General features: G+C 66.1%; 2 protein-coding genes across 3 annotated transcripts; one reads left to right on the plus strand and one right to left on the minus strand.

Moving 5' to 3' along the window:
* Positions 1–230: 230 nt before the first annotated feature.
* RBM10 (RNA binding motif protein 10) lies at positions 231–17,263 on the minus strand. The gene is made up of 24 exons (XM_073322359.2): positions 17,139–17,263; positions 12,930–13,038; positions 11,927–12,110; positions 11,629–11,814; positions 11,328–11,397; positions 9,603–9,676; positions 8,013–8,099; positions 7,630–7,690; positions 7,303–7,476; positions 6,689–6,849; positions 6,309–6,406; positions 6,129–6,216; positions 5,651–5,819; positions 5,152–5,315; positions 3,971–4,115; positions 3,525–3,616; positions 3,261–3,428; positions 2,581–2,730; positions 2,221–2,286; positions 1,860–2,045; positions 1,518–1,592; positions 964–1,067; positions 535–664; positions 231–426 (listed from the first exon to the last, which is right to left on the minus strand). The coding sequence occupies exons 2-24, from the start codon at positions 12,944–12,946 to the stop codon at positions 301–303; spliced, it is 2,775 nt and encodes a 924-aa protein (XP_073178460.2). The 5' UTR covers positions 12,947–13,038; positions 17,139–17,263; the 3' UTR covers positions 231–300.
* Positions 17,264–18,231: 968 nt separating this feature from the next.
* Positions 18,232–25,612, plus strand: NDUFB11 (NADH:ubiquinone oxidoreductase subunit B11). 2 transcript variants are annotated; one of them, XM_073322361.2, is made up of 4 exons: positions 18,256–18,330; positions 18,415–18,473; positions 23,644–23,774; positions 25,425–25,612. In XM_073322361.2, the coding sequence occupies exons 1-4, from the start codon at positions 18,282–18,284 to the stop codon at positions 25,546–25,548; spliced, it is 363 nt and encodes a 120-aa protein (XP_073178462.1). In that variant the 5' UTR covers positions 18,256–18,281; the 3' UTR covers positions 25,549–25,612. The 2 variants fall into 2 exon arrangements, with proteins under 2 accessions (XP_073178461.1, XP_073178462.1); XM_073322360.2 differs by having other exon boundaries at positions 18,232–18,473.
* Positions 25,613–26,347: the final 735 nt, after the last annotated feature.

Below are 26,347 nucleotides of genomic sequence, written 5' to 3' on the forward strand. Positions count from 1 at the left end.
CCTCCAGCGGGGGGCGCAGGGAGACACGCGCACGGCGCAAGGGCCCGTCCCCTCCAGCAGGGGGCGCAGGGAGACACGCGCACGGCGCAAGGGCCCGTCCCCTCCAGCAGGGGGCGCAGGGAGACACGCGCACGGCGCAAGGGCCCGTCCCCTCCAGCGGGGGGCGCAGGGAGACACGCGCACGGCGCAAGGGCCCGTCCCCTCCAGCGGGGGGCAACAGGGAGACACAGTCATTTTTCTCCTTTAATTAAAAAAAAGTTCATAGTCCCCCCTGCAGGGGGAGTCTCCGGGGGCGGGGCCTCACTCAGCCTCGTTGAAGCGGGTCAGCATGGTCTTGTGCAGCGTCTCGCGGTACGACTCGGCGGCCGAGACCCCGTAGGAGCTGCCGCGGGCACCCAGGCCAGAGCCGCGCACTCGGGTCTGCGCCTGGGGAGGGGGAGACCTGGTGAGATCAGGGACCTGCCCCTCGGAACCACCCCCAGCCCCTGCCCCCCCAAGGGCTGCGGGGCTCCCTGCTCGCCCTGCCCCCGGTACCTCGATGGGGGTCACGATGCCTTGCTTCTTGCGGCCCAGGCCACTGCCCTCCTTCCAGCCCATGGCCTGCAGCATGCGGCTCCCAATGTTATCGCTGCCCAGCCCGTCCCGCGTCGGCTGCTCAAAGTCTCTGCGGGGAGAGCAAAGGGTCAACGGCCGACGCACCTGATACCGACAGCCCATGAGGGGACAGGGACACAGCCACCTCTGGGGTGGGGCAGCTGGGAACAGCCCCACACATGGCCACTCGTGCACTGCAGCGATGCAGCCACCTCTGGGGCGGGGCAGCTGGAGAACAACCACACATAACAATGCATGGGGACAGCTCGGCCAGCGCGCTGAGATGCAGCCACCTCTGGGGAGGGGCGCTCCTAGAGGGCAGAGCTCCGCCCAGAGTGGGCGGGGCAGCATGGCGGCGGGGGGGCTTACACAGTGGCAGGCATCACAGCGGAGTACTTCCTCTTCTTGGGCTCCGGGGGCTCGGGGACGCCGTACTTCTCCCTGCGCTCAGCCGCGCGGTCCCGGTACTTCATCTGCCGGGGGAGGGCCCGTTAGAGCCAAGGCCAGGCCCCACCCACCACTGTGCCCCCCAACCTCTCCCTGGAGTCAGCGTGCCTCCCAGCCCCACCCCCCGACTGTACCCCCCAACCCCTCCCTGGAGACAAAGTGCTCCCCCCGCCCCACCCCCCCTCTGTGCCCCCCAACCCCTCCCTGGAGTCAGCGTGCCTCCCAACCCCACCCCCCCACTGTACCCCCCAACCCCACCCTGGAGTCAGAGCACCCCCCCAGCCCCTAGACCCACCCCCACACTGTGCCCCCCAACCCCATCCTGGAGTCAGAGCACCCCCCCAGCCCCCTGCATTCTTCCTTCCCCACTGTTCTGGTGCAGCATGGCCCGCCCATTATCCCATCCGCGCCCCCGGCTATACCCCGCCATGCTGGCCCCCCTGCCCTGGGGGCCCACAGCCCAGCCCCCTGCCCACCTCCATGTCGTTCTTCTCCAACGCCTCCAGCTCCTGCTCCGACAGGTGGGCGCGGCGGTGAATCTCCAGGTTTTGCTGCAATGAAAGGAGAAGGTAGGTAGGGAAACCCCCGTCGCCCCCGGGGGGGAGAAGCTGAATGGGGGCTGGCGCCCCCTCTGGGGGAAAGGCCCTGGGCCCCATTCCCCGCCCCCCACCCTGGGGATGGATGGGAGCCAGCGCCCCCTAGACTGGAAGAGTCCCGTGCCCCATTCCCCGCTCCCCTGAGCCAGCCAGTCCCTGCCCCGGGCTGGATGGGAGCCGGCACCCCCTGGAGGGGCCAGGCCCCGTGACGCCCCCTCACACCTTGTGCAGCCCAGAGAGCTGCTGGTGGCGGATCAGCGCCTCCTTGCTGGGGAACTGCCGGCGGCAAAGCAGACAGGCCAGTTTGTGCCAGTCCGTGAGCTTCTCCTCCCGGTCAGACGCCCGCTCCGGCTCCTCCTCGCTGTCGCTCTCCCCACTGTACGCGGCCACCAGCCCCCGCGGCGGGCTCTGCGGAGAAACAGCGCTGTGGGGCCGGCCGGTCATGGGGGCCCCTCACCACGACACGCCCTGCCCTCCCCGAGCCAGTCCTGGCTCCCAGCCCGCCCCGGCTCTAACCCACCGGACCCCACTCCCCTCCCAGAGCCGGGAGGGGCCCCAGGCTCCTGCAGCACTGGGCACTTACCAGCCTATCGTCGCTGGCCAGCTTGGACAGATCCATGGGCGTGTGCTGCCTCTCTGCCAGCGCCCCCTAGGGGAGAAGCACAGTGGTTGAAATCAGCCAGGGGCCCTGGCAGGTTCACCCCGCACCCACCTCCCCTGTTGGACCCCATGCTTCATGTGGGGGCATCAGGGGCAGGCCGGGGTTGGGGGGGGCAAGGGCCTGCCCGGCCAGCCTAGAGCCTTGGCTCTTCGAGGAGGAGGCAGGGTTGGGCAGCTCAGGGCCGGGGGGCCTGGCACGGCACCGGCACCTGTGGGCATGGAGGGATGGGAAGGGCTGTGGGGCTCCTGGCAGGGCCGGGGTTTTCCCCCATGCTGGCCGTACCTTCTTCTCCAGGATGGCGTAGCCGGCGTCGGCCGTGGCCGACTCGCGCCGCTCGTCCTCCCGCAGCGAGCTGATCGGCTGGAAGCTGTTCTTGAAGTTCTCCTTCTGTTTGTTGAGGCTTCGGGCCCAGCGCTCCATGTCCTTGGCGATCTGTGGGGGGGCAGGGGGCTGTCAGTGGGGCGCTGACCCCATGTTGGGGGGCAGGGAGGGAAGCTCATAGACAGGCTGCAGGATTCTCCTTCACTTTCTGTCCCAAGCTTCTGATGCTGGTCCCCAGCTGCCCCACCCCAGAGCTGGCTGCATCTCAGCGTCGAGCAAGCCATTCCCATGCAGCGTTACATGTGGCTGTTCCCAGCCACCTCACCCCAGAGCTGGCTCCATCTCAGCACCGGACGAGCTATCCCCATGTGGCGTTACATGCAGCTGTTCCCCAGCTGTCCTGCCCCAGAGGTGGCTGCATCTTGCCAGTGAAGGCTGGGCTAGCAACACCTCTTGTGCATCTAGAGCCAAACTGCTTAACAGGCTGGATGGAAAAGGGGATCATGCAGCTCCCTTCGGGGGGGGGGGGTCAACCTCTGCTGAGCAGCGGGTGGGGAGAGGCAGTGCAGGGGAGGCCCTGTCCTACCCAGACGCCCGAGGGGGCCAGGGCACAGCGCTCCTGGGGGGCAGGCAGCACCCACCTGCTGAGCTGTTTTAGTCTTGTGTTTCTCCTTCTTCTCCTTGCCCTCCTTGCCGCTGCCCCCAGAGCCCTCCTTGTGGGCGTCGGCACCCTGGTCAGAGGCTGGCACGTAGGTCCTGCGCTCGCCATCCCAGTACAGGTACTGCTGGCTCTGTGCATTGTAGTAGTACTGTGGGGCCGGACAGATGGGGGGCGTCAGGTGCTGCAGGCTGTGCCCCCCCCCGCCCGCACCCTTCCCCCCCAGGCTGCACCCCCCTCAGCTCACCTGGGAGTTGGGGTCGTAATAGAGACCGGTCAGTGGGTCGTAGTAATAGCCGGAGGTTTCGTCATACTGGTAGGTGGATACGTCTGGGACGGCTGGGGGGCGCAGAGCGGGGCTCAGCTGGGGGCGGGCCGAGAGGGCCAATATCCCAGCCCCCCAACAGCCCCCCCAAAGCAGAGTTACCCCTCCCGACATAGCACAGCCTCCCCAACAGCCCCAACATCCTCCCCACACCAGGGCCCTCCAACCCCCTCCCCTGCCCAACGTGGCACCCCCCCCCAGAGCCCCGCACATCCCCCCACTATGGCGCGCACACACCCCCCGGAGCCACCACACTGGTCCCCGTGAAGCATGGCCCTCCAACCCCCAGAGACCCCCCAGTGTAGCACAGTCCCTCTCAGCCCCAACAAGGCCCCTCCCGCCGATGCACCCCCCAGCCCCCCACTCACGGTACTGGCCGTAGGGCTCCTGCGGCGCGGGGGTGGGCAGGGGCAGGCCGGTGCTGGGCACGGGGAGAGCGGTGCTGCTCGGCTGGGCTGGGCTCGGCGTCTCCGGCTTCAGCACGGCCGGGGACACGATGGTGTAGGGCTGGCTCTGCGGCAGGACGGCAGGCAGTGGGGAGGCCGCCAGGAGAGCACCCCGACCCAGAGCAGGGTGGGGACACCCTGGGGAGAAACCCCCTCACAGCCCCGGGCAGAACCCCCAACCCAGAGCAGGGAGGAGAGACCCCCTCCCATACAGGCCCCGCTGCCCCCAAGCAGAGAGGAGAGACCCCTTCTGCCACCCACTACAGCCCCTGAGCCGGGAGGGCAGAGCCCCGCCCTCCATACAGCCCCGGCCCGCCCCCGAGCCGGGAGGGCAGAGCCCCGCCCTCCATACAGCCCCGGCCCGCCCCCGAGCCGGGAGGGCAGAGCCCCGCCCTCCATACAGCCCCGGCCCGCCCCCGAGCCAGGAGGGCAGAGCCCCGCCCTCCATACAGCCCCGGCCCGCCCCCGAGCCAGGAGGGCAGAGCCCCGCCCTCCATACAGCCCCGGCCCGCCCCCGAGCCGGGAGGGCAGAGCCCCGCCCTCCATACAGCCCCGGCCCGCCCCCAAGCCGGGAGGGCAGAGCCCCGCCCTCCATACAGCCCCGGCCCGCCCCCGAGCCGGGAGGGCAGAGCCCCGCCCTCCATACAGCCCCGGCCCGCCCCCGAGCCGGGAGGGCAGAGCCCCGCCCTCCATACAGCCCCGGCCCGCCCCCGAGCCGGGAGGGCAGAGCCCCGCCCTCCATACAGCCCCGGCCCGCCCTCGAGCCGGGAGGGCAGAGCCCCGCCCTCCATACAGCCCCGGCCCGCCCTCGAGCCGGGAGGGCAGAGCCCCGCCCTCCATACAGCCCCGGCCCGCCCCCGAGCAGGGAGGGCAGAGCCCCGCCCTCCATACAGCCCCGGCCCGCCCCCGAGCAGGGAAGGCAGAGCCCCGCCCTCCATACAGCCCCGGCCCGCCCCCGAGCAGGGAGGGCAGAGCCCCGCCCTCCGTATGGCCCCGGCCCGCCCCCGAGCAGGGAGGGCAGAGCCCCGCCCTCCATACGGCCCCGGCCCGCCCCCGAGCAGGGAGGGCAGAGCCCCGCCCCCAGGCCAGGCCGACAGCCCTACCTGGGCGGTGGCAGCAGTCCCCGCTGTGGTGCCTGTGGTCTCGGCCCCGCCGGGCGGCTGGTACACGACGGGCACGGCGGTGGTCTGGGCGGCGTGGGGGAAGCTCTGCAGGACGGGCACTGGGTCGACACCCGGCACACCAGGCTCTAGGGTCGGCTCCACCCCTGTGAGGGCAGGGGAGAGCGAGGGTGAGGGGAGGTCCCCAGAGACCCACTGCCCAGGCTGGAGCCATTCAGGACTCCTGGGTTCTCTCCCCGGCTCCAGGAGGGGAGTGGGGGCTAGTGGTTAGAGCTGAGGGGCTGGGAGCCAGGACCCCAAGACACTCCAAAGCTTCTAAGTGAAAGGGGGGGGAGAACCCCACAGAACCCCATGGCGGGGTAAGAGGCTGCCACAATTCAACCTGACCACGACAGGGGATCCAAACCCTGCCCCCTCCCAGCCCCCAGGCAGTGGGAGGGTAGCGCCAGGGGCCGGCCCCATGTCCCACGCCCGCTCTCACCAGTGGCTGCAGCCTCCCCGTTGGCGCCGGGCTGGGCCGGGGAGCCCTTCAGGTAGGTGTGGGAGTAGAGGGCCGGCTCCGCGCCGTAGGCCTCCTCCTGCTGGTAGTAGGCGTAGTCGGCTGGCTGCTCCTCCGAGGCTGCCCAGGCCCCCTCACTTCCCTGTGATGCCTGGGGGCAGAGGGCAGGGTGAGGGGACCGGAGGGCACCACCAGCCCCCACCCCTCGTCTGCCGTGGGGGCAGGGACCCAGCCAGCAGAGCACCCCCCCGCAGTGCCAGGCATGGGGGCGTCCTGCCAGCCAGCCCCATCCAGGCTGGAGCCACATCGTCCACACTCCTGCAGCAGGAAGTCCCAGGGATTAACGCCCCGCCACACACCCCTGCAGCAGGGGGTCCAGGGGATTAACACCCCCCCCACACCTCCCGATCTGCCCCCCCCCGGCGAGTTACTCACGAGGCCCCGGGCAGGGCGGGGTTACCTGGGAGATGGCCCACTGGGCCGCAGCAATCGCAGTGCTGGCAACAGAGGCGGCGCTGATTCGGTTACTGTCGGAGGAGCCCATGTCCCTGTGGGGGTGGGGGAGAGGGAAGGGACCTGTCACTCTGTGGGATTGGGTGGGGGCCCCTCATCCCCCCGCCCCTCCCGCCCCTGCACTCACCGCTTGGAGCCCTTGGCAAATTCCACGTTGATGGTCTTGCCGTCAATGTGCAGTGGGGGGTGGAGGGCCTGCAGGATCTGCAGCAGCTGGGCCGCCTCCTGGGGGGGGGGGGGAGAGACAGATGGAGTGAGAGGGGCCCAGACCTGCCCAGGCCTCTCCAGCCACACAGCCCTGCCCCACCCCGCTCCCCTCCCAGAGCTGGGGAGAGCACCCAGGAATCCTGGCCCCCAGCCCCCCATGCTCTAACCAGCAGACCCCGCTCCCCTCCCAGAGCTGGGGAGAGCACCCAGGAATCCTGGCCCCCAGCCCCCCCTGCTCTAACCAGCAGACCCCGCTCCCCTCCCAGCACCAGCAGAGCCCCGGGGGCCTCGGTGGCTCACCACGATGGTGGCCAGCTGGATGAAGGCGAAGCCGCGGTTGAGCTGGGTCTGCTTGTCTTTGATGACGCGGACGTTGGAGGCGGAGAGCACCGCGTAGGGCGCCAGGGCCGCCAGGATCGACTCCAGGGTGCTGTGCGGGTTCAGGTTCCGCAGGATGATGGCTGGGAGGTGGGGGGGACAGCGTGAGGAGGGACTGGACACCCCCCCCCCTCCGGCCCTGCCCAACAGGCCGCCCCCCATAAGATCCCACCCACCAGCAGCAGCCAGGCTCCGCCCCCTTAGAGCCAACCCAACTGTTAGGCCCCACCCCCTTGGGGCAAACCCACTGCCAGTCAGGCTCCAGCCCCCACCCTCTTACAGCCCGCACCCCATCAGCCAGACACCCCCACTTAGACCCCCCCCCGCATTGGTCAGACCCGAACAATTCCTCCCAGGTACCCTCCATCCACTCCACTCCACCCCACCAACCTGGGCACCGATCCCACTGCCCCCTCACCCCACACCTACCCCGTCACCCGATACCCGCTCCTGGCAACCGGAGGGCTCCCCCCGCCCCACTCCCTGCCCCCTACTCCCCCCCATAGCCCACCCCCCACCGCTCACCCCCCACTCACTGTCGTTGGCGTTCTCAGCGCAGGGCTCTGATGCCTGGGCCAGGGGCTGCGTTGCTGACAGCACCGAGGCCTGGTAGGGCTGCGGCAGGGGCAGCAGGCCCTGACTCAGCTCCCGGCCCGACAGCGCCACCAGCTGGTCTAGCCGGCTCCCTGGGGGCAGCTTCTGCTCAGCCTCTGGATGGGGCAGAAAGTATTATTAACCTGCGGGACTCCCTGCTGCATGGTCTGATGTGGGGGAGAGGAATAGCTCAGCCAGGGCATTAACCCGTGGCATTCTCTGCAGCAAGGTCAGATGGGGGGCTAAAACCAGCACTGTTTCTAGCTCACCTGATTTGGGAACGCCACATTTAAAGCATTTCTCCCTTCGTTTGAAATTCTGCACTCCACACTGCAACAGGAATTAACAAGAGACTCTTAATGGATAAAACCCTCTGCTGAGGCCCCTGCCATGCTCGGCCCTGACTGCCCCCTGCCCAGTCCCCTGCCCCTCTCCCCGCAGCACAGCGCCCCCAGTGCCCAGCCCTGACTGCCAGGGGAGAGTGCCCCCTGCCCAGTCCCCTGCCCCTCTCCCCGCAGCACAGCGCCCCCAGTGCCCAGCCCTGATTGCCAGGGGAGAGTGCTCCCTGCCCAGCCCCTGGCCCCACTCCCTGCAGCACACTGCCCCTTAGCTCAGTGGCCATTACCGTAGGATCACAACCCCACTCCTGTACCTTGCTGCAGAGCCAGTCCTCATTGATCTTGGGCTTGGGGTCGCTGTAGTGCATGGAGACTTTCTGGCCCAGGATGCTGAGGGAGTGCTGCCGGGGGAAAGGCAGAGTGGTGAGCGCCGGCAGGTGGCGGGGGGCACCCGTCACTGCCTCAGCAGAGAGAGAGAGAGAGATTTAAACCCTTCTGCTGAACGGATGAGGGAGGGGAGGGAGGGAGGGAGGGAAGGGCCGCAGGCCCGGAGAGGTTTGGGTCTCGGCTACGTGGCTACCACAAAGCTAACCTGTGCCGGCCCAGCATTTGGGGCTGCCGGCACGGCCGGCTCCGAGCTACCAACGGCTGCTAGGATGGAGGGAGTGGATGAGAAAGAGAGAGAGAGAGAAAGAAAGAGAGAGAGAGAGAGAAAGAAAGAGAGGGCAGCCATGATCCAAGACACCCGCGCGGCACAACACCTGACACCGCTGGGAACCACCGATGCGTGCCCTGCTAGCCAGCGGCTCCTCCGGCAACCTCTGGGCCACCACCTCGGCACAGCCCCCACCCGCCCCCTCGGCCTATCTGCTCTGCCTACGGCCCTGCCGGAGCCTGATCCGACGGCCTCTCGCCGCGCTGCCTCGATCCCCTCCTGCGCAGCGCCCCACCCCGCAAAGCACAGCGTCTCGGCCACGCGTGGCGGCTCCCACTGGGGACGCCCGCCCACGCACTCGGTCCGGCTAGGAGAGGAACGGAGCCGCGCAGGTCGAGGGGTGTTGTGAAAGCCAATTCCAATCCACCAGCTGGCCAGGGAGACCAAGATCTCAGGGCTATGGGGCCTGGAGGTTGGTCTGACAGGTGCTCGCTCTTCTGCCGGCGGGCCTCCTCCAGGTCCGGTGGGCACAGGCTTAACGAAGGCTGATGCCGGGCGCCCTCCCTGCCCTAGCTCCTGGCGCTGGCACTGCCATGGGAAAGCTCGCAGCCTGGCCCCCCGTGGGAGACTGGAGATGGAGTGACCCCCTGGAGGGTGGGAGAGGGGCCAGATGCCAGTGTCTGGGCCCTGCGGCACGAAAAGGGCTGATGCCATCACTCAACATCCACTTCTGCCATGCACTATGTCGCACTGCCTTCCAGAGCGGGACACAGAACCCAGGAGTCCTGGCACCCATCACTGCTGCTCTAACCACTGCACAACACTCCCCTTGCAGAGCCACAGAGAGAATCCAGGAGTCCTGGCTCCCAGCTCCCCCTGCTCTAACCACTAGCCCCCACTCCCCGCCCGAAGCCAGGCAAAGAACACATGCATCCTCATTTCCAGCCACCCACCAGAACACACTTGTCGGAGACACGGAGAGAACCCAGGAGTCCCGGCTCCTGGTCCCCATGTTCTAAACACGCTCCCTCCTAGGGCTGGGAAGAGAACCCAGGAGTCCTGGCTCTCAGCCCCCCCCGTTCTAACTACTAGACCCCACTGCCCTCCCACTGCTCTGCCTCTAAGCACTAGTGAATCCTTAAGGGGGTGGGGGGGTGATGCTCTCCCTGAGGGGCTGGAGCAGGCCCAGGCGTGTGGGTCAGGCAGTAACAGGAGCAGTACTTGTGGGGGTCAAGTGCGGCAAAGCAACCTGATTGGCTTCCATCCATCGGGTAGCGTCCTGCAAGTGATTAAACTCGACGAAGGCGAAGCCGCGGCTCTGACCTGGAGGACAGCATTCAGATACAGACGCAGTGTGTTAGTCAACAGATCCAGCCAACATCACGCACCCTCTCGCTGCACCCCCTGGGGCGGGGCCGGGGGCGCGGAGGGGGGCACCTCCTGGGAGTGTGGGGGCAAGGGCAGGGGAAGCACCAGCCACGCAGCCAAGGGGCTGCTAGCATAATAGAGCCCTGGAGTCCTGGCGCCCCCCCAACCACTAGACCCTACTCCCCTCCCAAAGCCCAGGAGAGAACCCAGGAGTCCTGGCTGCTGGACCAGCTTCCTCTCCACTTGCTCATGCTGCCTCCCCAGAGCATCGCTTTCCCCTAGGGAGAACAGGCTCCAGCCCCCCCCCCGCCGCTCAGTGTCCTAGGACCCGGCTCTGGTCACAGGCACCCCTAGCATCATGCTGGAGTACTGGTGTGAGCACAGTCTGCAGGGCAGAGTGCCCCCTGCAGAGCTTCCTGCCCCATAGCAGGGCGCCCCCCAGCGCCCGGCCCTAAGTGCCAGAGTGAGCACCCCCTATAAAGCTCCCCACCCCATAACACAGCCCTGACTGCCAGGGGAGAGCCCCCCGGCCTGCAGCACAGCGCTCCCCAGTGCCCGGCCCTGTCTGCCGGGGGAGAGCGCCCCCTGCCCAGCCCCCACACTCCCATCCAGGTCTCCCAGTCAAGCACAGGTTTTGCTCTGTCCCATCGCACAGATCCCCTTTGCCTTTAGCTCGGCCTGGCTGAGGGTTCCCAAGCTAGGGGGCTGGGAGTAAGGACTCCAGTGGGGGTAATCATCGGTCCCTGCCCCTCCCCCCCCCACCTCCACTGAGCTACGTGGGACGAACACAGCAGGCCCAACCCCCAGACGAGACCCCCTGGGCTGGATTATTGGCTCCCAGCCCAGTGCAGAGGCTCTGGATCCCAGCATGCGGTGCTCCCAGCACTGGGCCAGTGCATGCTGGGAAACATCTCTGCAGGGGGCTGTGCCTTGAGCTGGCTGGAGGGGCCCCTGGAAAGTAGGGTTCCTCTCCACAGCGCCCCTGTGAGGCCTGGCACAACACAGGACTAATGCAGAGAAAAAAATATAAATATATACACACCCTGCTTTGGAAGGAGAGAGAACACTGGCTGCGTGTGAGTGAGTGAGTGTGCAACACACACCAAGGAAATACCTTCGAGACAACAGCCAACTCACCTGTTCAGCCCAGCCCATCCTGGCCACGCGCTCCCCAGAAAGGCTGGCCCAGTGCCGGCGTTCCCTAGCGCTGGCTCACTCTGGGAGGAGAAGCGGGCCGCAGCAGAACCCAGCCGCGGCCTCTAGTACAGCTCCATTCCGGCCAGGGTTCACGCCCAGCAAGGAGAGGGCGAGAGGGGCACGCGCCTGGCCGTGGATTCCTCCGCGCTCTCCAAGGACAGGGAGAGAGAGCAGCGAGTGCGGGATCTGCATGCAGACTGACCAAACCGGCCCTGCTCTGCACGGACCCACGGGCAAGGGACTGGTACCAGCCAAAAGCCTGGTGCGGGTTGGGAAGCCGGCTGCACCAGGGCCTGGGTAGTTTCTGCCAGCGAGAGAGACACACCGACCGCGCGCACCGCAGGGGGAACCGCCGCAGGCTCCTAGCCAGAAAGGGGGGCAGAAGGCAGAACTGTGAACAGGAGCTCACCTGAGGCTTTGTTCCGCATCAGCCGCACCTCGCGGGGCTGGATCCCATGCGCCTGCAGCTGGGCCCGGATCTGTGGGGGAGCACACACAGAAGGGACACAGTCAGCACCATCCACCTCCAGGGTATGGACAAGGGGAAACTGAGGTAGAAGGCGCCACTCATGTGAGATCATGCATTGATCCATGGAAAAGCAGCTCCCAGCACCCTCCCTCCCCACAACTACGAGACCCCGCTCTCCTCCCAGAGCCGGGGAAAAGAACCCAGGCATTCTGGTTCCCAGCCCCACCCCACCCAGACCTACATCGTTCTCGGAGGCGGACTGGGGCAGCATCCTCAGCATGACGATGCTGCTGGCCTTCTGCTCCTCCTCTGGCTCGGGCCGGTAGTCCTGGTCGCGGTAGTCCCCGTCGCCGGGGTAGCCCAGGGGCTCGGTGGGGCTGTCCCGCTTGCGCTGAGTCTCCGACCCTGAAGAGGCCTCGTAGGAATCCTGGCGAGAGAGGATGGGGTCAGGGGAGACCGGCACTCGCGTCCCATCCCCATCCCCGGCAGAGAGGCCCGCCCAGCCCCACAAGACTACAGCCCCTGGGTCCAGAGCTCACCTCGGCGCTCTGCTCCTCGGATGAGTCATACTCGTTAGCGGCCTCGTGGCTGCTGAAGTCACGGGGGTACGAGCGGTAATCCATGTCCCGATAGTCGTGGTCTCGCTGGGTCCGCCCATCCACGCTGTCGTCCTGGGACCGGTCAGCAGCGCCGTATCGGCCCGTCCGGTCCCCACGGCCACCTCTGAATCATAGAATATCAGGGTTGGAAGGGACACCTCAGGAGGTCATCTAGTCCAACCCCCTGCTCAAAGCAGGACCAATCCCCAATTAAATCATCCCAGCCAGGGCTTTGTCAAGCCTGACCTTAAAAACCTCTAAGGAAGGAGATTCCACCACCTCCCTAGGTAACGCATTCCAGTGTTTCACCACCCTCCTAGTGAAGAAGTTTTTCCTAATATCCAACCTAAACCTCCCCCACTGCAACTTGAGACCATTGCTTCTTGTTCTGTCATCAGCTACCACTGAGAACAGTCTAGATCCATCCTCTTTGGAACCCCCTTTCAGGTAGTTGAAAGCAGCTATCAAATCCCCCCTCATTCTTCTCTTCCGCAGACTAAACAATCCCAGTTCCCTCAGCCTCTCCTCATAAATCATGTGTTCCAGTCCCCTAATCATTTTTGTTGCCCTTCGCTGGACTCTCTCCAATTTCTCCACATCCTTCTTGTAGTGTGGGGCCCAAAACTGGACACAGGACTCCAGATGAGGCCTCACCAATGTCGAATAGAGGGGAACGATCACGTCCCTCGATCTGGAGGGAATGAGGGGTGTAGGTTCAGCACCGTTGGCTGCCAGGGCAGAGCACCCCCTGCTGAGCCCCCGCCCTGCTCCACGCCCAGCCCTGCCTGCCAGGGCAGAGTGTCCCCAGCCCTGCTCCCCACAGCACAGCGCCCCTCAGTGCCTGGCCTGCCCAGCCTCCTGCCCCACAGCACAGCGCCCCCCCAGCAGCCCCAGCCCTCCCGATACAGGGGCGCACGGGCCCATTGGCGTGGGGAGATGGTACCTCCGTTCATACTCCATTTCCTCCTGCAGCGGGTCAGTGCTTCGGAACAGGCCAGGCTCTTCGGTGGGCACTCACCACACAGCACTGCCACCAGCCGTGTCCACAAGCCCTGGAGGCAGAGAGAGCGGGGGGGAGTTAGCATGGCCGTCCACAGGGCGCGGGGAACGAGACCCATGAAATCAACCAAGTAGTGCCAGACAGATGGCATCAGGGGCTGAGCGAGGATCTTGACACAGCCCCTGCTAGCCCAGCCCTGGGCTCCCCACCAGCCCTGCCAGCGTCCCTCACTCCCGACCTGCAGCCCCCTGCTTGCCCAGTCCTGCCACTGCCCCTCAATCCGAACTCATGGCCATGCCAATCCTGGTCTCCCATATACACATGTGAAGGAAGAGTCTAGTTGTTGGTTGTTTGTTTTTGGTGGGGAGGTTGGGAGCCTGGACTGGGTTTTCTCCACGGCTCTGGGAGGGGAGCGGGGTCTAGTGGGTCAGAGATGGGGGGAGTGGGAGTCAGGAATCAATGCTCCAGTCCCAGCTCTGTCACCCACTTTCCCTTTGGCTCTCAGCATGGCCCTTCCCCTCCCCAGCCTCTTCTCCCTGGCAGGAGCCGAACTGAGGAGCTAAGGATCCCATTAGCGCTTTTGGCCATGGCACTGCTGTGGGAGGTCCGGCTCAGCTGCCTGTCCATGCTGCTGAGGCCTAGATCCTTCCCAGGAACCCATTCCGCGGGAACGGCCTGCACACCGGGCTCCTAGAAGTAAGTATTCCTAGAAGCCTCTGGCTGGATTAAAATGCAGAAACGGTACCTGAACCCCCCCAACACCAGCACTGTCTCACAGCAGTAGCAACAGGAAGAGACCAGAGTAAGACTTTCTGGTTTCTGCGAGGCTTCACCGTACAGAGTTTCCTGAGTTATTTTAACTTTAAACAATGTGACACACCAAAATGAAGTTCTAAAAATAAATAAATGGCACCAAGATGCAACCAAAGAGGTAAGACGCCAGCTACATCCCGGCTTCCTCACTGCACTATCAAACCAGATTAGATCGTGTTCCAACAGGTGGCCAACTGACCAGCTTCCCAAACCTAACGAGCACATGATGCATGCAATCCCAGAGTAACACACACAATTCTTCCCTTAGCAGCAGGTAACGTAAGGGTAGCAGCCAGCCAGTCCCACTGCCCTGGGGCTGGATCCGACCCAGCAACACCAAGAGGGGAAAGACCCTAGGTCCCATTCCCCACCCCCCTTGAGTCAGCCAGCTTTGCAAGCACGCGGCCCCACACAGCATAGGCTGCGATTTATTTAATTCATCCCAGCAAGTAGCAGACTCAGCACCCCCAGGCTACGGATCCTACCTTCACTGGACACCTGCGAACTTGCTGGGCTCTTAGGCAGCGAGAGGAGGAGTCCGATGGAGGGGGCGGGGGGACACTACCCAAGCTCCACCCACAACCCCAAAACATCCCCCCACACAGATTGATTCCTCCAGGGCCTGGGTTGCTTTGCTCCGAGCTACATGCAGGGGCTGGTCTCCCCATATGCTAACAGTTGCTATTGATTATTTCTATTGCAATGAGTTCTGAGACGATGCCCACTTCCCTCTGCAACTAGCCAGAAGGTCGGGCATCATTGCACTGGCCATGGTGTGGCACATACACACAGCCCCGCTGCTCAGCGTGCACACACACACACCCCGGGTACCCAGCTCTCTACACCCTGCTTGCCAATATACAGCCCAGCTGGAGGTCTCTGTCGCAAGACACAAAGCCTGCCTGTCTACCCAAGATCAACTCTCTTGCACTGACTCCGTGAAATGGTCACAACCGATACCGAGAGGGCAGGAGCCTATGGAACTGGCTCAGAACCCTGCCAAGCACTCTGCGGTTCGATTCTCCACTCAGACTGCTGCAGGCTCGCCACACCTCCAACCAAATGAGCCGCGCTTTCCGGAGCTGAGCGCAGGCTGCCAGGGACGAAGCTGGACGGGAAGTGGGAGTCTCTCTCCCCCTCGGCTCCAAGCCTGCAACACCGACCCGCTTTCCCGCTGAGATCACGCTGACAAGGTACCCCCGCAAAGGGGGGTCCCAGCTGTGCTGTGGGTGAGGCTGCCTGCAGCACCTCTGAACTCCAGGTCATCCATCTCTCTGGGGCTCAGGTCCTCCTTTGCCAAACAAGCTGTTGAACCTTGCAGCAGCTGGGAAAGGATAAAGCTGCCAGGGCTTCCCAGGTCTGAGCCAGCACGGGACAGAGGACAATGGAGATCCCACCAAACCAGGAGTGACAAAGCAGGAATTTGATGCCTATGTGTGCCTCAGTTTCTCTCCATACTTTGCACTGCTACCCAGCAGGGGGTGAAAGGGTTAACACGTTGCTCTTGGATCAGAGCTAGAAACATGTATCAAGTAAGAGCCTGGAGTGGAATGAAGGGGTCTGGACTGGTTGAAACCGACCCATATCCAGAGCAGGACCCCTGGGGGTGCCAGCCCACTGTCTAAAAGCTGGGGCATAGCACCCATCCTGGGCTTCATGACACCAGGCCCTTCTGCTGATGTGTGAATCCCAGGGAGATGAAGCCAACAGCCTGGGGTCACACGGAGACAAAACGCGGAGCCTGTGAAACTCATTGCCACAAGGTGACACTGAGGCAGGATTAAAATCAAGGGTGGGGCAATTCTAACAAGGCTTCAAAACCGCAAAGCAAGCCCCACACACAAGCTGACCTGTCATAAATGGGAGCTAAGAGGAGACAAGTCATCCCATCACAATTCCTTGCCTCTTTTCCCCGACAGCATCTGGTACTGGCCCCTGGCAGAGACAGGATATGGGGGAGCCGGAGAGGAGGGAACATGGCGTAGGGAGCATCCTCTCCTAGGCACCTGTCTCTGCTCCCCCTCCAGGCCTGACTAAACCCCGGCTCTGCACTGACCTGCCACATAACCTCAGCCAAGCCAACCCTCTCGGCACCTCCACAGCCCTTCTCAGACTTTCCCCTGCCTAGCTAGCAGACAGGAGCTGTCTGTACAGCGCCCGGCACGGCAGGGGAACCCCAACCCCGGGAAGGGTCTGCATAGCGCCTGGCAGAATGGGAAGGAGGGAGCCCCCAATCCCAGTCTAGACTCCACCCTCTGCTGGCCCTATCGTGACCAGATCGGGGTATTTTTATCTGAAGTCCAGCTGCCCACTTGGCCGGCCACCCCCCAGCCAAGGTGAACCCGCGCCTCCTCGTCGCTCCCTTCACCGGCCTCACCCACCAGCCGCCTTCCCCCTCTTCAGGGCTCCCCCCAAACCCCTCGCCTCTTCCCCACCCCCAAAACCACCAGGCCAGGACCCCTCCCCATTCCCAGACTCTCCCCCCCAACTCAAGCCCAACCCTCACTCCAGACTCCCCCTCCCCGTCAGTTCCTCCCTCCCCCCCGGCTCCTCCCCTAGACGCCCCCCACCCACATGCTCCTCCTCCTCCTTCCCCAACACCTCTCCCCACAGACTGTCCCAGCCACCAGCCCAGCCAGCTCCCCAGGCCACGCCCCCGCCCCACAAGCTCCTCCCCCAAAGCCCCCCACAGGCTCCCCCAGCCCAGCCCCCCCGCCAGCTCCCCAGGCCACGCCCCCACCCCACAAGCTCCTCCCCCAAAGCCCCCACAGGCTCCCCCAGCCCCCAGCCCAGCCCCCCCTCTCCGCCAGCTCCCCAGGCCATGCCCCGCCCCACAAGCTCCTCCCCCAAAGCCCCCACAGGCTCCCCCAGCCCCCAGCCCAGCCCCCCCTCTCCGCCAGCTCCCCAGGCCACGCCCCCGCCCCACAAGCTCCTCCCCCAAAGCCCCCACAGGCTCCCCCAGCCCAGCCCCCCCGCCAGCTCCCCAGGCCACGCCCCCACCCCACAAGCTCCTCCCCCAAAGCCCCCACAGGCTCCCCCAGCCCAGCCCCCCTCTCCGCCAGCTCCCCAGGCCACGCCCCCGCCCCACAAGCTCCTCCCCCAAAGCCCCCACAGGCTCCCCCAGCCCCCAGCCCAGCCCCCCCTCTCCGCCAGCTCCCCAGGCCACGCCCCCGCCCCACAAGCTCCTCCCCCAAAGCCCCCCACAGGCTCCCCCAGCCCAGCCCCCCCCCCGCCAGCTCCCCAGGCCACGCACCCCTCCCCCCACAGGGTCCCCAGACCAAGTCCCACCCCTACCGGCCCCTCCCCCGCGCTGCCGCCCGGCCCCGAGGCGGCGCTGACCTGGGCCGCGGCAGGCCGCTGGCCGGGCAGGACACTCCTCGCGCGCGCGCGCGCCCCCGACACGCAAGATGGCGGCGGCGCCAGCGGCCGAGTCCTGGCGACTCCCGGCGGCGGAGAACGTGGCCACGCCCCCCGCGCGCCGGCTCCCACCCCACCCCGCGCGCCCATTGGCCGGGGTGCCCCGATCCCATTGGCCGGGAAACCTGCCGCTCCGCGCGCGCCGGATGGGTGGGACCGCGTCCAGTCGCTCCCACAGGCGCTCGCGGCAGCGCCCGGAGTCCCCTTGAAGACCCGCCTCCACTGGCAGGGGATTGGTTGGACTGTGAGACGGCCCGCCTCTGCTGGCAGATGAATGGTGGGTGGGCATAAGGCCCTGCATTAATCATTGGTGATTGGTGGAAGTGGCACAGGGTCCGCCTCTGCTCGCAAGGGATTGGTGAAAAGGGTAGAGAGTCCGTTTCTGCTCGCAAGCGATTGGTGCAGCCTCTCACTGATCCCGCCTCCAGGTCATGACTCAAAAAAGTGACTCATGGCTCACTGTCCTGACGTCATATAACGTCACGACGTGACGACTATGTTTGTGTAATCGGTGTGCGTTGGGCAGTGACGTCATCACAGCGAGCTGTCAAGGCGCGCGGCAATAGCATCCGATGACGTCACTGATCTAGTTGTGATGTCATCATGGGGCCAGCCCTTCTTCGGGGGGCTTCAGCACCTCGGTGACGTCCACACGCGACAGGCACCTCACTGCACCCGCGGGTAGGAGCCGGACACTGAGCAGGGCCCTGGGAAAACATGAGGGGGGAGACACGAGTATCGCCCAGGGGAAATATGGTAGCGCTGCGGGAGCCCTGTAGAGGGGATGGGTATGGTTCAGTCCAGAAATGGGGCAACATGGTACACTCCAGGGGGCCGGTACAGATATGGTACTGTCCGGGGGGGGAAGGGTGCAATGGTACAGTCCAGGGGGGCCAATATGGTACAGCCCGCGAAGACCAGTATTTAGCCCCGCGCGCGGCCCGCCTACTTCAGCCCCGGTCCCTTTGTGGCGCGCACGGGCGGCGCGAGATCCCTCCCAGGGCGGGGTTTCCGGTTCCGCGCGCCGCTAGTGTCCTAGGCCCCCACCCCACCCCACGGGGTACGATGGCGGCGCTGGGCCGGTGCGCGCGGAGCTTGCTGCTCCTGCGGGGCTCCCCGGCGCGCGGGGCTCGCGCGGGCTCCGGCCCGGGGGGCGGGGCCGCGGCTGCCGTTGTGACCCCGCCCCCCGCCGCGCGGGCCCCGCGCCAGCAGCAGCACGAGGAGGAGGAGGGGGACATGGTGGCGGCGCTGCGCAAGGTCAGGGGGCGGGGGGGCGCCGGGGGGAGGGGGCAGTGGGGGGGGCAGAGGGCGGGGGGGCGCCTGGGAGAAGGGGCAGTGGGGGGAGCTGGGAGAGCTCGGGGGGGCAGGGAGGTGGGGGGTACCTGGGGGAGAGGGCAGTGGGGGGGGCAGAGGGTGGGGGGGTGGAGAGGGCAGTGGGGGGAGCTGGGGGGCAATGTTGTGGGGCAGGGGGCTGGAGGGGGCAGAGGGCGGGGGGGCGCCTGGGGGAGGGGGCAGTGGGCGGAGCTAGGAGAGCTTGGGGGGCAGGGAGGTGGGGGGCAGAGCTTGGGGGGCAGGGAGGTGGGGGGTACCTGGGAGAGAGGGCAGTGGGGGGAGCTGGGGGGGCAATGTTGTGGGGCAGGGAGGTGAGGGGCTGGAGGGGACAGAGGGCGGGGGGGAGCCTGGGGGAGGGGGCGGCGGGAGGAGCTGGGGGGGCAGAGGGCAAGTGGGTGCCTTGGGGAGGGGGCAGTGGGGGGGAGCTGGGGGGGCAATGTTGTGGGGGGGCGCCTGGGGGAGGGGGCAGTGGGGGAGCTGGGGGGGCAACGTTGTGGGGCAGGGAGGTGAGGGGCTGGAGGGGGCAGGGGGGCGCCTGGGGGAGGGGGCAGTGGGGGGGACAACGTTGTGGGGCAGGGAGGTGGGGGGCTGGAGGGGGCAGAGGGTGAGGGGGCAGTGGGGGGAGCTGGGAGAGCTCAGGGAGGTGGGGGGCAGATTGCATGGGGCGGGAGTGCATTCACTGGGGGCAGGACCTGGTGGATGGAGGGCAGGTGGCATGAGGATGGGGAGAGCATTGGAGGGGCTGGGGGGTGTGGGGGGTAGGTGGGATTTGCGGGGGGGCTGTAGTTTGGGTTCTAGCCTAGGAGATCCCCAGGATTCAATTCCTGGCTTGCAACAGCTTCCTTGCATGATCTTGGGCCTGTCTGTGCCTCAGTTTCCCTTCTGTACGGTTGGAGGACAAGGATTGTGAGGTGTGAGGATACTATGGGGGGGAGCCAAATAAATACCCTGGAGCTGGGGAGCCAGTGGGGGCTGAGGGAGGGTTGGGGGAGCAGCGGAGAGGCGGGGGGGCAGGCTGGGGAGCTGGGGAAGGGGCTGTGGGTTGGAGCTGGGGTACAGGTGTGGAGGAGGAGGACTAGGGTGGGTTGCGGGGGCAGCTGGTGGAGAGGGGCGGTAGGGATCACCTGGGGGTGCCAAGGGGCTGACAGTGGGGGATTTGATATTGGGATTAGGGGGTGAGACCGTGCTCAGGGTGCGTCCTTCCCTTAGCATCAGCTGTGCTGGGTGGCCCCAGGCCGAGGCCCCACGCGCTCGGCTAGTCAGACCCAGGGCAATAGGAGCCCCATGCTGCTGCAGCCTGGGGTGCGAGGCCTCGAGTGGCGGGAGGCCGGGATCCAGGACTCCTGGGTTCTCTCCCCAGCTCTGACTGTTCAGTGGGGCTGCCTGGTCTCCTTTGAGTGTCGCCCTTGGCGGGGCTCGGACAAAGTCACGTGGGTAACGCTGCCTCTGAAAGGGGATGTGCATGGATCTACCTGACACCTGCCCCACAGCACGGCACCCCCAGCGCCTAGCCTTGACTGCCGGGGCACAGCGCTGCCCACCCCGCTCTCCCCAGCACAGCGCCCCCCAGTGCTTGGCAAGTGACTTCTGCCCAGTGCCCCACGGCACAGTGACCCCCCCACCCCCAGTGCCCGGCTCTGACCAGCTGGGGAAGAGCACCCCCTGCCCAGGCCCCTGCCCCACTTCCTGCAGCACAGCGCCCCCCCCAGGGCCATACTGGGGCTGGCATTCAGTCACAGCCTCGTGAGAGTCCTCAGGAGCTCTGCCTGTGTGAGCAGCCCCTGGCTCCCGGCCTCACCTGGCTCAGACTGCTGTGCCCGCTGCCAGGATCCCCAGGCCTGGCGCCGCATCCTTCCTGCCAGCCCCCATCCTCGCCCAGGAGGCCAGTGGGAGTTTAGTGTCTCTGCCTCATCAACTTCAGCGCCTACCCCCGGGGCTGCTGTTCCCAGGCTGGCTGCAGCGGGAGCTCGGTGTCTGGGCTTCACTTCTGGGAGGGGAGTGGCGGGCTGGGAGTCAGGACACCTGGGTTTTCTCCCCAGCTCTGGGAGGGGAGTGGGGTCCAATGGTTAGAGCAGGGGGGGACTTGGAGCTAGAGTCCTAATCCCTCCTTCAGCCTCTAGCCCATATCTCCCTTGCACATGGAAGGGCTGGGCTCAGCCCCCACACAGCAGCTGCAGCCCCCCCCAACCCAGTTTCCCTGTTTAGATTCCCACCCCCAACCTGTAATCCCTCTGTGGCTGGCACTATATGGGTCACAGGCAGTGCCTGGCATGGGTGCCAGCTGCCAGCCAGCCCTGGCTGGGGGAGCTGGTGCCAGCGGCCTTTGTCTGCTGGGATTGGGTGCGGGGGGGGAGCGCATTCTCCCCTTTTTCCCTGCCGTTCACCTGGGAACTGCTAGGCCTGTCCCAGGGCTCGCATCTCTGCCTGGGAGCCAGGACTCCTGGGGTCTCTCCCTGGCGCTGGGAGGAAAGAGGGGTTTAGTGGGTTGGAGCAGGAGGGTGGGGAGCTGCCCAGGGACTGTGCCTTTCCCCTTGTTGGAGCAGGCTTTGGCAGGCCTGCAGGGGTCGATCCTTAGCTCCCACAGGGTTTTGCAGGGGCTTCAGCTCCCCAGGTCCTGTCCCCCCTTCCTCCCCAACGGTGGGGCCATGCCGTCTGCTGCCTGGAGTTTGGGGGACGTGCCCTGGCCCCAGCGTGTTCAACTCCAGGCAGAGAACCTGCCTGCCTCTGCAGACAGCCTCCGCAGCAGGGGGCATGTCTGGGGTGGGTCTGAAGACAGTCCCCTACCTCCCCAGCAGGGGGTGCAGCGTGGTGCTGGGTGGGCCGTCCCCTGTGTGGTGTTCTGCACAGCCGTTCCCCGGCTGCCCTGCCCCAGAGGTGGCTGCCTCCCAGCACCAGGGGGAGAGCACTCTGCAGGACAGAGGAAGGCAGCCGTGGTGACTCTCACCTGTGCTGCTGCAGCTGTGAAACAGGCTGTCCTTGATGCGCTCATGGGCCTCCCCCCGAGCTGGGAACCAGGCTGACTTTGCTCCTCCGGGCTCCCCCCTTCCCCGTCTGGATTATTTTAAACCCAGCTCCTGATCTCGGCCGGGCCTCTCCCAATCCAGCTGGCACCTTCCGAGCCTTTCCCTTGTATCAGGGGTCTGATCGCCCTGTGTGGACCTTATGGCTTTCCTGGGTCGGGGGAGAACCTAGGAGTCCGGGCTCCCAGCCCCTCCCTGGCTCTAACCACTAGACCCCATTCCCCTCCCTGCACCATGGTCCTGTCCTGCTGGAGCTGTGGGTTTGTGCCCCCGCTCCCTTTCTCCAGCTTGGATGTTAATCCGCTTGGGACCAGCCGGGGGAATCCAGCTGCTGCCTGCAGAGAGGGGGGGAAGGGACGGTGGGGAGGGCTGGCAGGAGCAGTTGGGCAGCCTAGGGGGTGACCCCGCTGGTTCCGCCGCCTAGCAGAAACAACACAGCTGCGCCAGCGTGAGGGGGTTCCAGCGGGGCTCTGAGGACTGGTAGCTAGGCGCTGAGCGCCGGGACAGAGGGACTGGCTGGATTAGTTCCTGCCCAGCGTTGACATGCAGCCACCTCTGGGGCAGGTCAGCTGGGAAACAGTCTCACACAACGCAGCCCAGGGAGGACTCGTCTGGTGTGGGGATGTAGCCATCTCTGGGCCAGGGCGGCCAGGCCCCATGTCGCCGGGTGGCTTGATCTCCCTCCCTGCAGTGTGGCTGGGATCTCGGTGACAGCCCTGGGGGTGCAGCCCCCCTGCTTCTTTGCTGTGGAGCCGAGAGGGATGGGGTGGCTGGCAGGCCGCCCCCTCCCCAGCAAGGGGTGGGGCGGTGTCATGGGGGATGGCTGACAACAATGGGGATAATTAGCTCCTGCTCCCAGTATGTCAAGAATGCCTCCCCCGCATGCCCAGCGCTGCCTGCCACCCTCCACCCCACCCCCTGGCACACGACCCCCCCCCCCAGCTTTGAGGGGGACCCAGCCCTCTGCAGAGGTAGAGCTGGCCTGTGGTGAGGGGTGGGGGGGGCGCACCGTGGGGCGCTCTCCCCGGCACTCACAGCTGGGGGGTGCTGTCCCCTGGCGGGCCGGGCGTGGGGCAGCATCGTGCTGTGGGGAGCAGAGGTTCCCCTGCAGTCATTGCCAGCCACTCCTCTTCAATGATTATGCTGTGTTATGTGCAGCCATTCCCCAGCTGCCCTGCCCCAGAAGTGGCTGCATCTCAGCGCCGAGCGAGCTGTCCTTGTGTGACGTTATGTGTGGCTGTTCCCCAACTGCTCCCCCCCCCCCCCCAGCATTCCCTCACCCCTGTTTTTCTGCACCCTGCTCTTCCCTGGAGCAGTCTCTGCTCATCAACTGTCTCTACTCAGCAGCTGGCTTGGGGGGGAGAGTTGTGGCAGCTGGCGGGGTGTGAAGGGGGAGGGGGCGCGGTGACCCGCTTCCCGCCTGACTCATTCCAGCTAGAGAGTGGGCGAGGGAACACGAGGCAAAGCCAGGCATCCCGGAGCAGGGCTCCAGCCCTGCAGCACTCCCCTCCCAGGGCCAGGGAGAGAACCCAGGAGTCCTGACTCCCAACCCCCCCACACCCACTAGGCCCCACTCCCCTCTTGAAGTTGGGGAGAGAACCCAGGAGTCCTGGCTCCCTACACTCCCACCCCCAACCCCCCAGCCCTGCTGATGGTTCCAGGCAGGGTTGCCTGGGGTGCGAGGGGTCTGGTGGCTAATGGGGTGGGGCCAGATGCGGGCAGGTGCCAGATCATGGGAATTGCCAGTGCGGACAGATTGGGGGTGGGGGGCTGTGGCACTGGGGTGCAGCCACGGGGTTGGGGGTCACAGAAAGAGGCAGCAGAGTGGGGGTCTGGGGGTGTCACAGCTGCTATGGGAGGGTCGCAGGCACGGACAGTTGAGCACCAGATTGGAGGGCCCCTGAGGGGTTGGGGGGTCAGAGAGGGAGGCTAGATTGGGGGGAATCTGTGGGGTGGGGGACTGTAAGGTCAGGGGGCAGCGAGGGGGGGGCAGGGCGATTCTCCTGGGAAGTTGCGAGTGCCCTGAGTGCTGTGGGGGGGCGGCATGGGTAGGCTGACCCCTCTCTGCCCCCCAGAACCCTGACTACCATGGCTTCGACGCGGACCCCGTGGTGGACGTATGGAACATGCGTCTGGCCTTCTTCTTCGGGATCTCCCTCTGCATTGTGGTGGGGTCCACCTTCGTGCACTACCTGCCGGACCACGGGTGAGTGGGGGGCGCAGGGCAGGACCCCGGGGCCCCACAGCGCCTGCCCTGAGAACAGGGGTGCCTCAGAACCAGACCCCATTTGGAAGAGCAGCAGGAGAGGGGGCTAGTGGTTAGAGCAGGGCGGGAGCTGGGAGCCAGGACTCCTGGGTTCTCTCCCTGGCTCTGGGAGGGGAGCAGGGTCTGGTAGGTTAGAGCGGTGGGATCTGGGAGCCAGGACTCCTGGGTTCTCTGAGGGGCAGGGCTCATTACACGGCTGGGCCACAGGAGCTCTCAGCTTTGCGAGCACACAGGAGCAGCAGCAACGTAAGTTGCTTTTCTTCCGCTGGCTCCAAGTGCGTCAGCAGCCCCCCCTTCCCCCCACACATCAGAGCGTCTGGCCCCCCTCCGCCCCTTGCCTGCAGCTCCGACGTGGGGCTATCTATATCACAGGGCTAAATATACCGCCTTGGCTGGCAGGCAGGCAGGCAAGAGCTGACCGGCTCCCCTGCACCCCCACACCCCACTGTGGAGCTAGGTGGCACTGTGCTGCGGGGCGGGGGGGCTGGGTTGGGGGTGCTCTCCCCTATGGAGAGCTATGGAGCGCAGGGGGCTCGCCAGGGGCTGTTAGCCATGAAGCCTTGTATTCTGGCCGAATCCCTGTGGGTCTAGTGGTTGGAGCGGTGGGGGCTGGGAGCCAGGACTCCTGGGTTCTCTTCCTGGCTCTGGGAGGGGAGTGGGGTCTGCTGGTTAGAGCGGGGGCGGGGGGGCTGGGAGCCAGGACTGACTCCTCCTCCATTTCCCGGCTGTGCTGATGGCACATGTCCTCACTGGGGGAGGGGTGGTCCTGTATCTGGAGAGTGGGGGCCAAGAAATCAGCGCCACAAATGTCCCAAGCCCCACAGCCCCCTCAGCTAGGCTGGGAGGAGCCTGGGCTGGGCCCCTGGCTGAGACCACCACCCGTGGGCTTAGTGAGCGGCTGCCCGGGCTGGGAACTGCCTGTCTCACGTCAGCTGATTCCTCACGGGTGAGTTCTCGCCCGCTCTGTCCAGCTCCCGGCGCGGAGAGCGATATGCAGCCCAGCTCTGCTAGGGCCACCGGTGCCAACCCTCAGCTCCCTCCTAGCCCATCCCTGGGTCCCCCAGCCCTGCCAGTGCCCCTCACTCCCGACCCACAGCCCCCAGCTAGCCCAGCCCTGGGCCCCCCAGCCCTGCCGGTGCCCCTCACTCCCGACCCGCAGCCCCCTGCTAGCCCAGCCCTGGGACCCCCACCAGCCCTGCTGTGCCCCTCACTCACGACCTACAGCCCCCTGCTAGCCCACCCCCCTTAGTTTCTGTATCTCCGTTCTTGGTGCTGAAGCTGACTTTACGCGCCCCCCCTCCCCCCCCGGCCCTGCTGGGTGTGTGCTCCTGCCCCCATGGATGGCGGAACGTGGCTGCCCCCCCACACACTTGGTCGGGGGGCTGCCGGATGGTTGTGTGCTGGGGCTGCTCCCACCAGCCACCCCGCGGGCTGCCAGGTTCTTTCAGGCGCCGATCCAGTGCCTTGGCCCTGCCCTCACCTCTGCCCGCCGCCAGCTGGGCTCCTGGGGCCTTGGCATGGGAGCTGCATGGGGGTGGGGAATGGGGCAGGGGGTGCTGGACCCCCAGTTCTCACCCCCTCTCTCCCCAGCATGCGGAAGTGGGCGCGCCGAGAGGCCGAGCAGATGGTGAAGGAACGCGAGCGGCTGGGGCTGCCCATCCTGGACTCCAATTACTTCGACCCCAGCAAGCTGGTGCTGCCGGACGAGGAGTGAGGGGGGCTGAGCTGGCGCCCCCTGGCCCCCCAGGGCTGTTTGAATAAACCTGCTGAGCCACCGCGCCCTGCCTCCATCCGTCTGTCTATGGGGCAGGGAGGGAGGGGGCTTGTGGGGGGACAGGGGAGCCAGGACTCCTGGGTTCCATCCCCAGAGCCCACTGACTGTGGCTGGCCCTGGTGGTGGTGGGGGGGGGGCTCTGACCTTCGCCGGCTCAGACCCAGACGGCCCAAGTTCTGGCTCTAGCCGTGTGCCCTCTGCCACGGGCGCAGCTGTGGGGCTGTTCCCCAGCTGCCCTGCCCCAGAAGTGGCTGCATCTTGGTCCTGGGTGAGCTGTCCCTGTGAGCACCGTGCAGGGGCAGGCAGGAGGTGGCCGTGGCTGGGGTGAACGGCTCTTTGGAAGTGGGTGGGCGGCCAACCTAGGATCTCCAGGAATGACCCAGCTGGTGGTCTGGGCCCCCCTACCCCTCCCCGCCCCATAGCCAGCCATGCACCTCTTCTACAGCTGGCTGTGTGTCCCCCACCATCCCCTCTGTCTGCTGACACCCCTTCTGTGCCCCCCCCCAGCTACCTGTCTCTACAGGTGCCCCTCCCTGCCAGCTGCCTGTGTGACCCACTCCCTGCTCCTCCCCCTGGTTTGGCCGGCTGACATTCTCCCAAGGGGGGAAACTGAGTCATGAAGAGCAGGTGAGAGTCAACTACACAAGTGTCCTGCCTCCCAGCCCGCCCCCCAAGCTGGGGAGAGAACCCAGGCGTCCGGACTTCCCCCCCTCAGGAGAGGTTCTGCCATTTCTCTGAG

Source organism: Lepidochelys kempii, chromosome 23 (assembly GCF_965140285.1).
Source record: "Lepidochelys kempii isolate rLepKem1 chromosome 23, rLepKem1.hap1, whole genome shotgun sequence".
In the NCBI taxonomy this organism is placed as follows: domain Eukaryota; kingdom Metazoa; phylum Chordata; order Testudines; family Cheloniidae; genus Lepidochelys; species Lepidochelys kempii.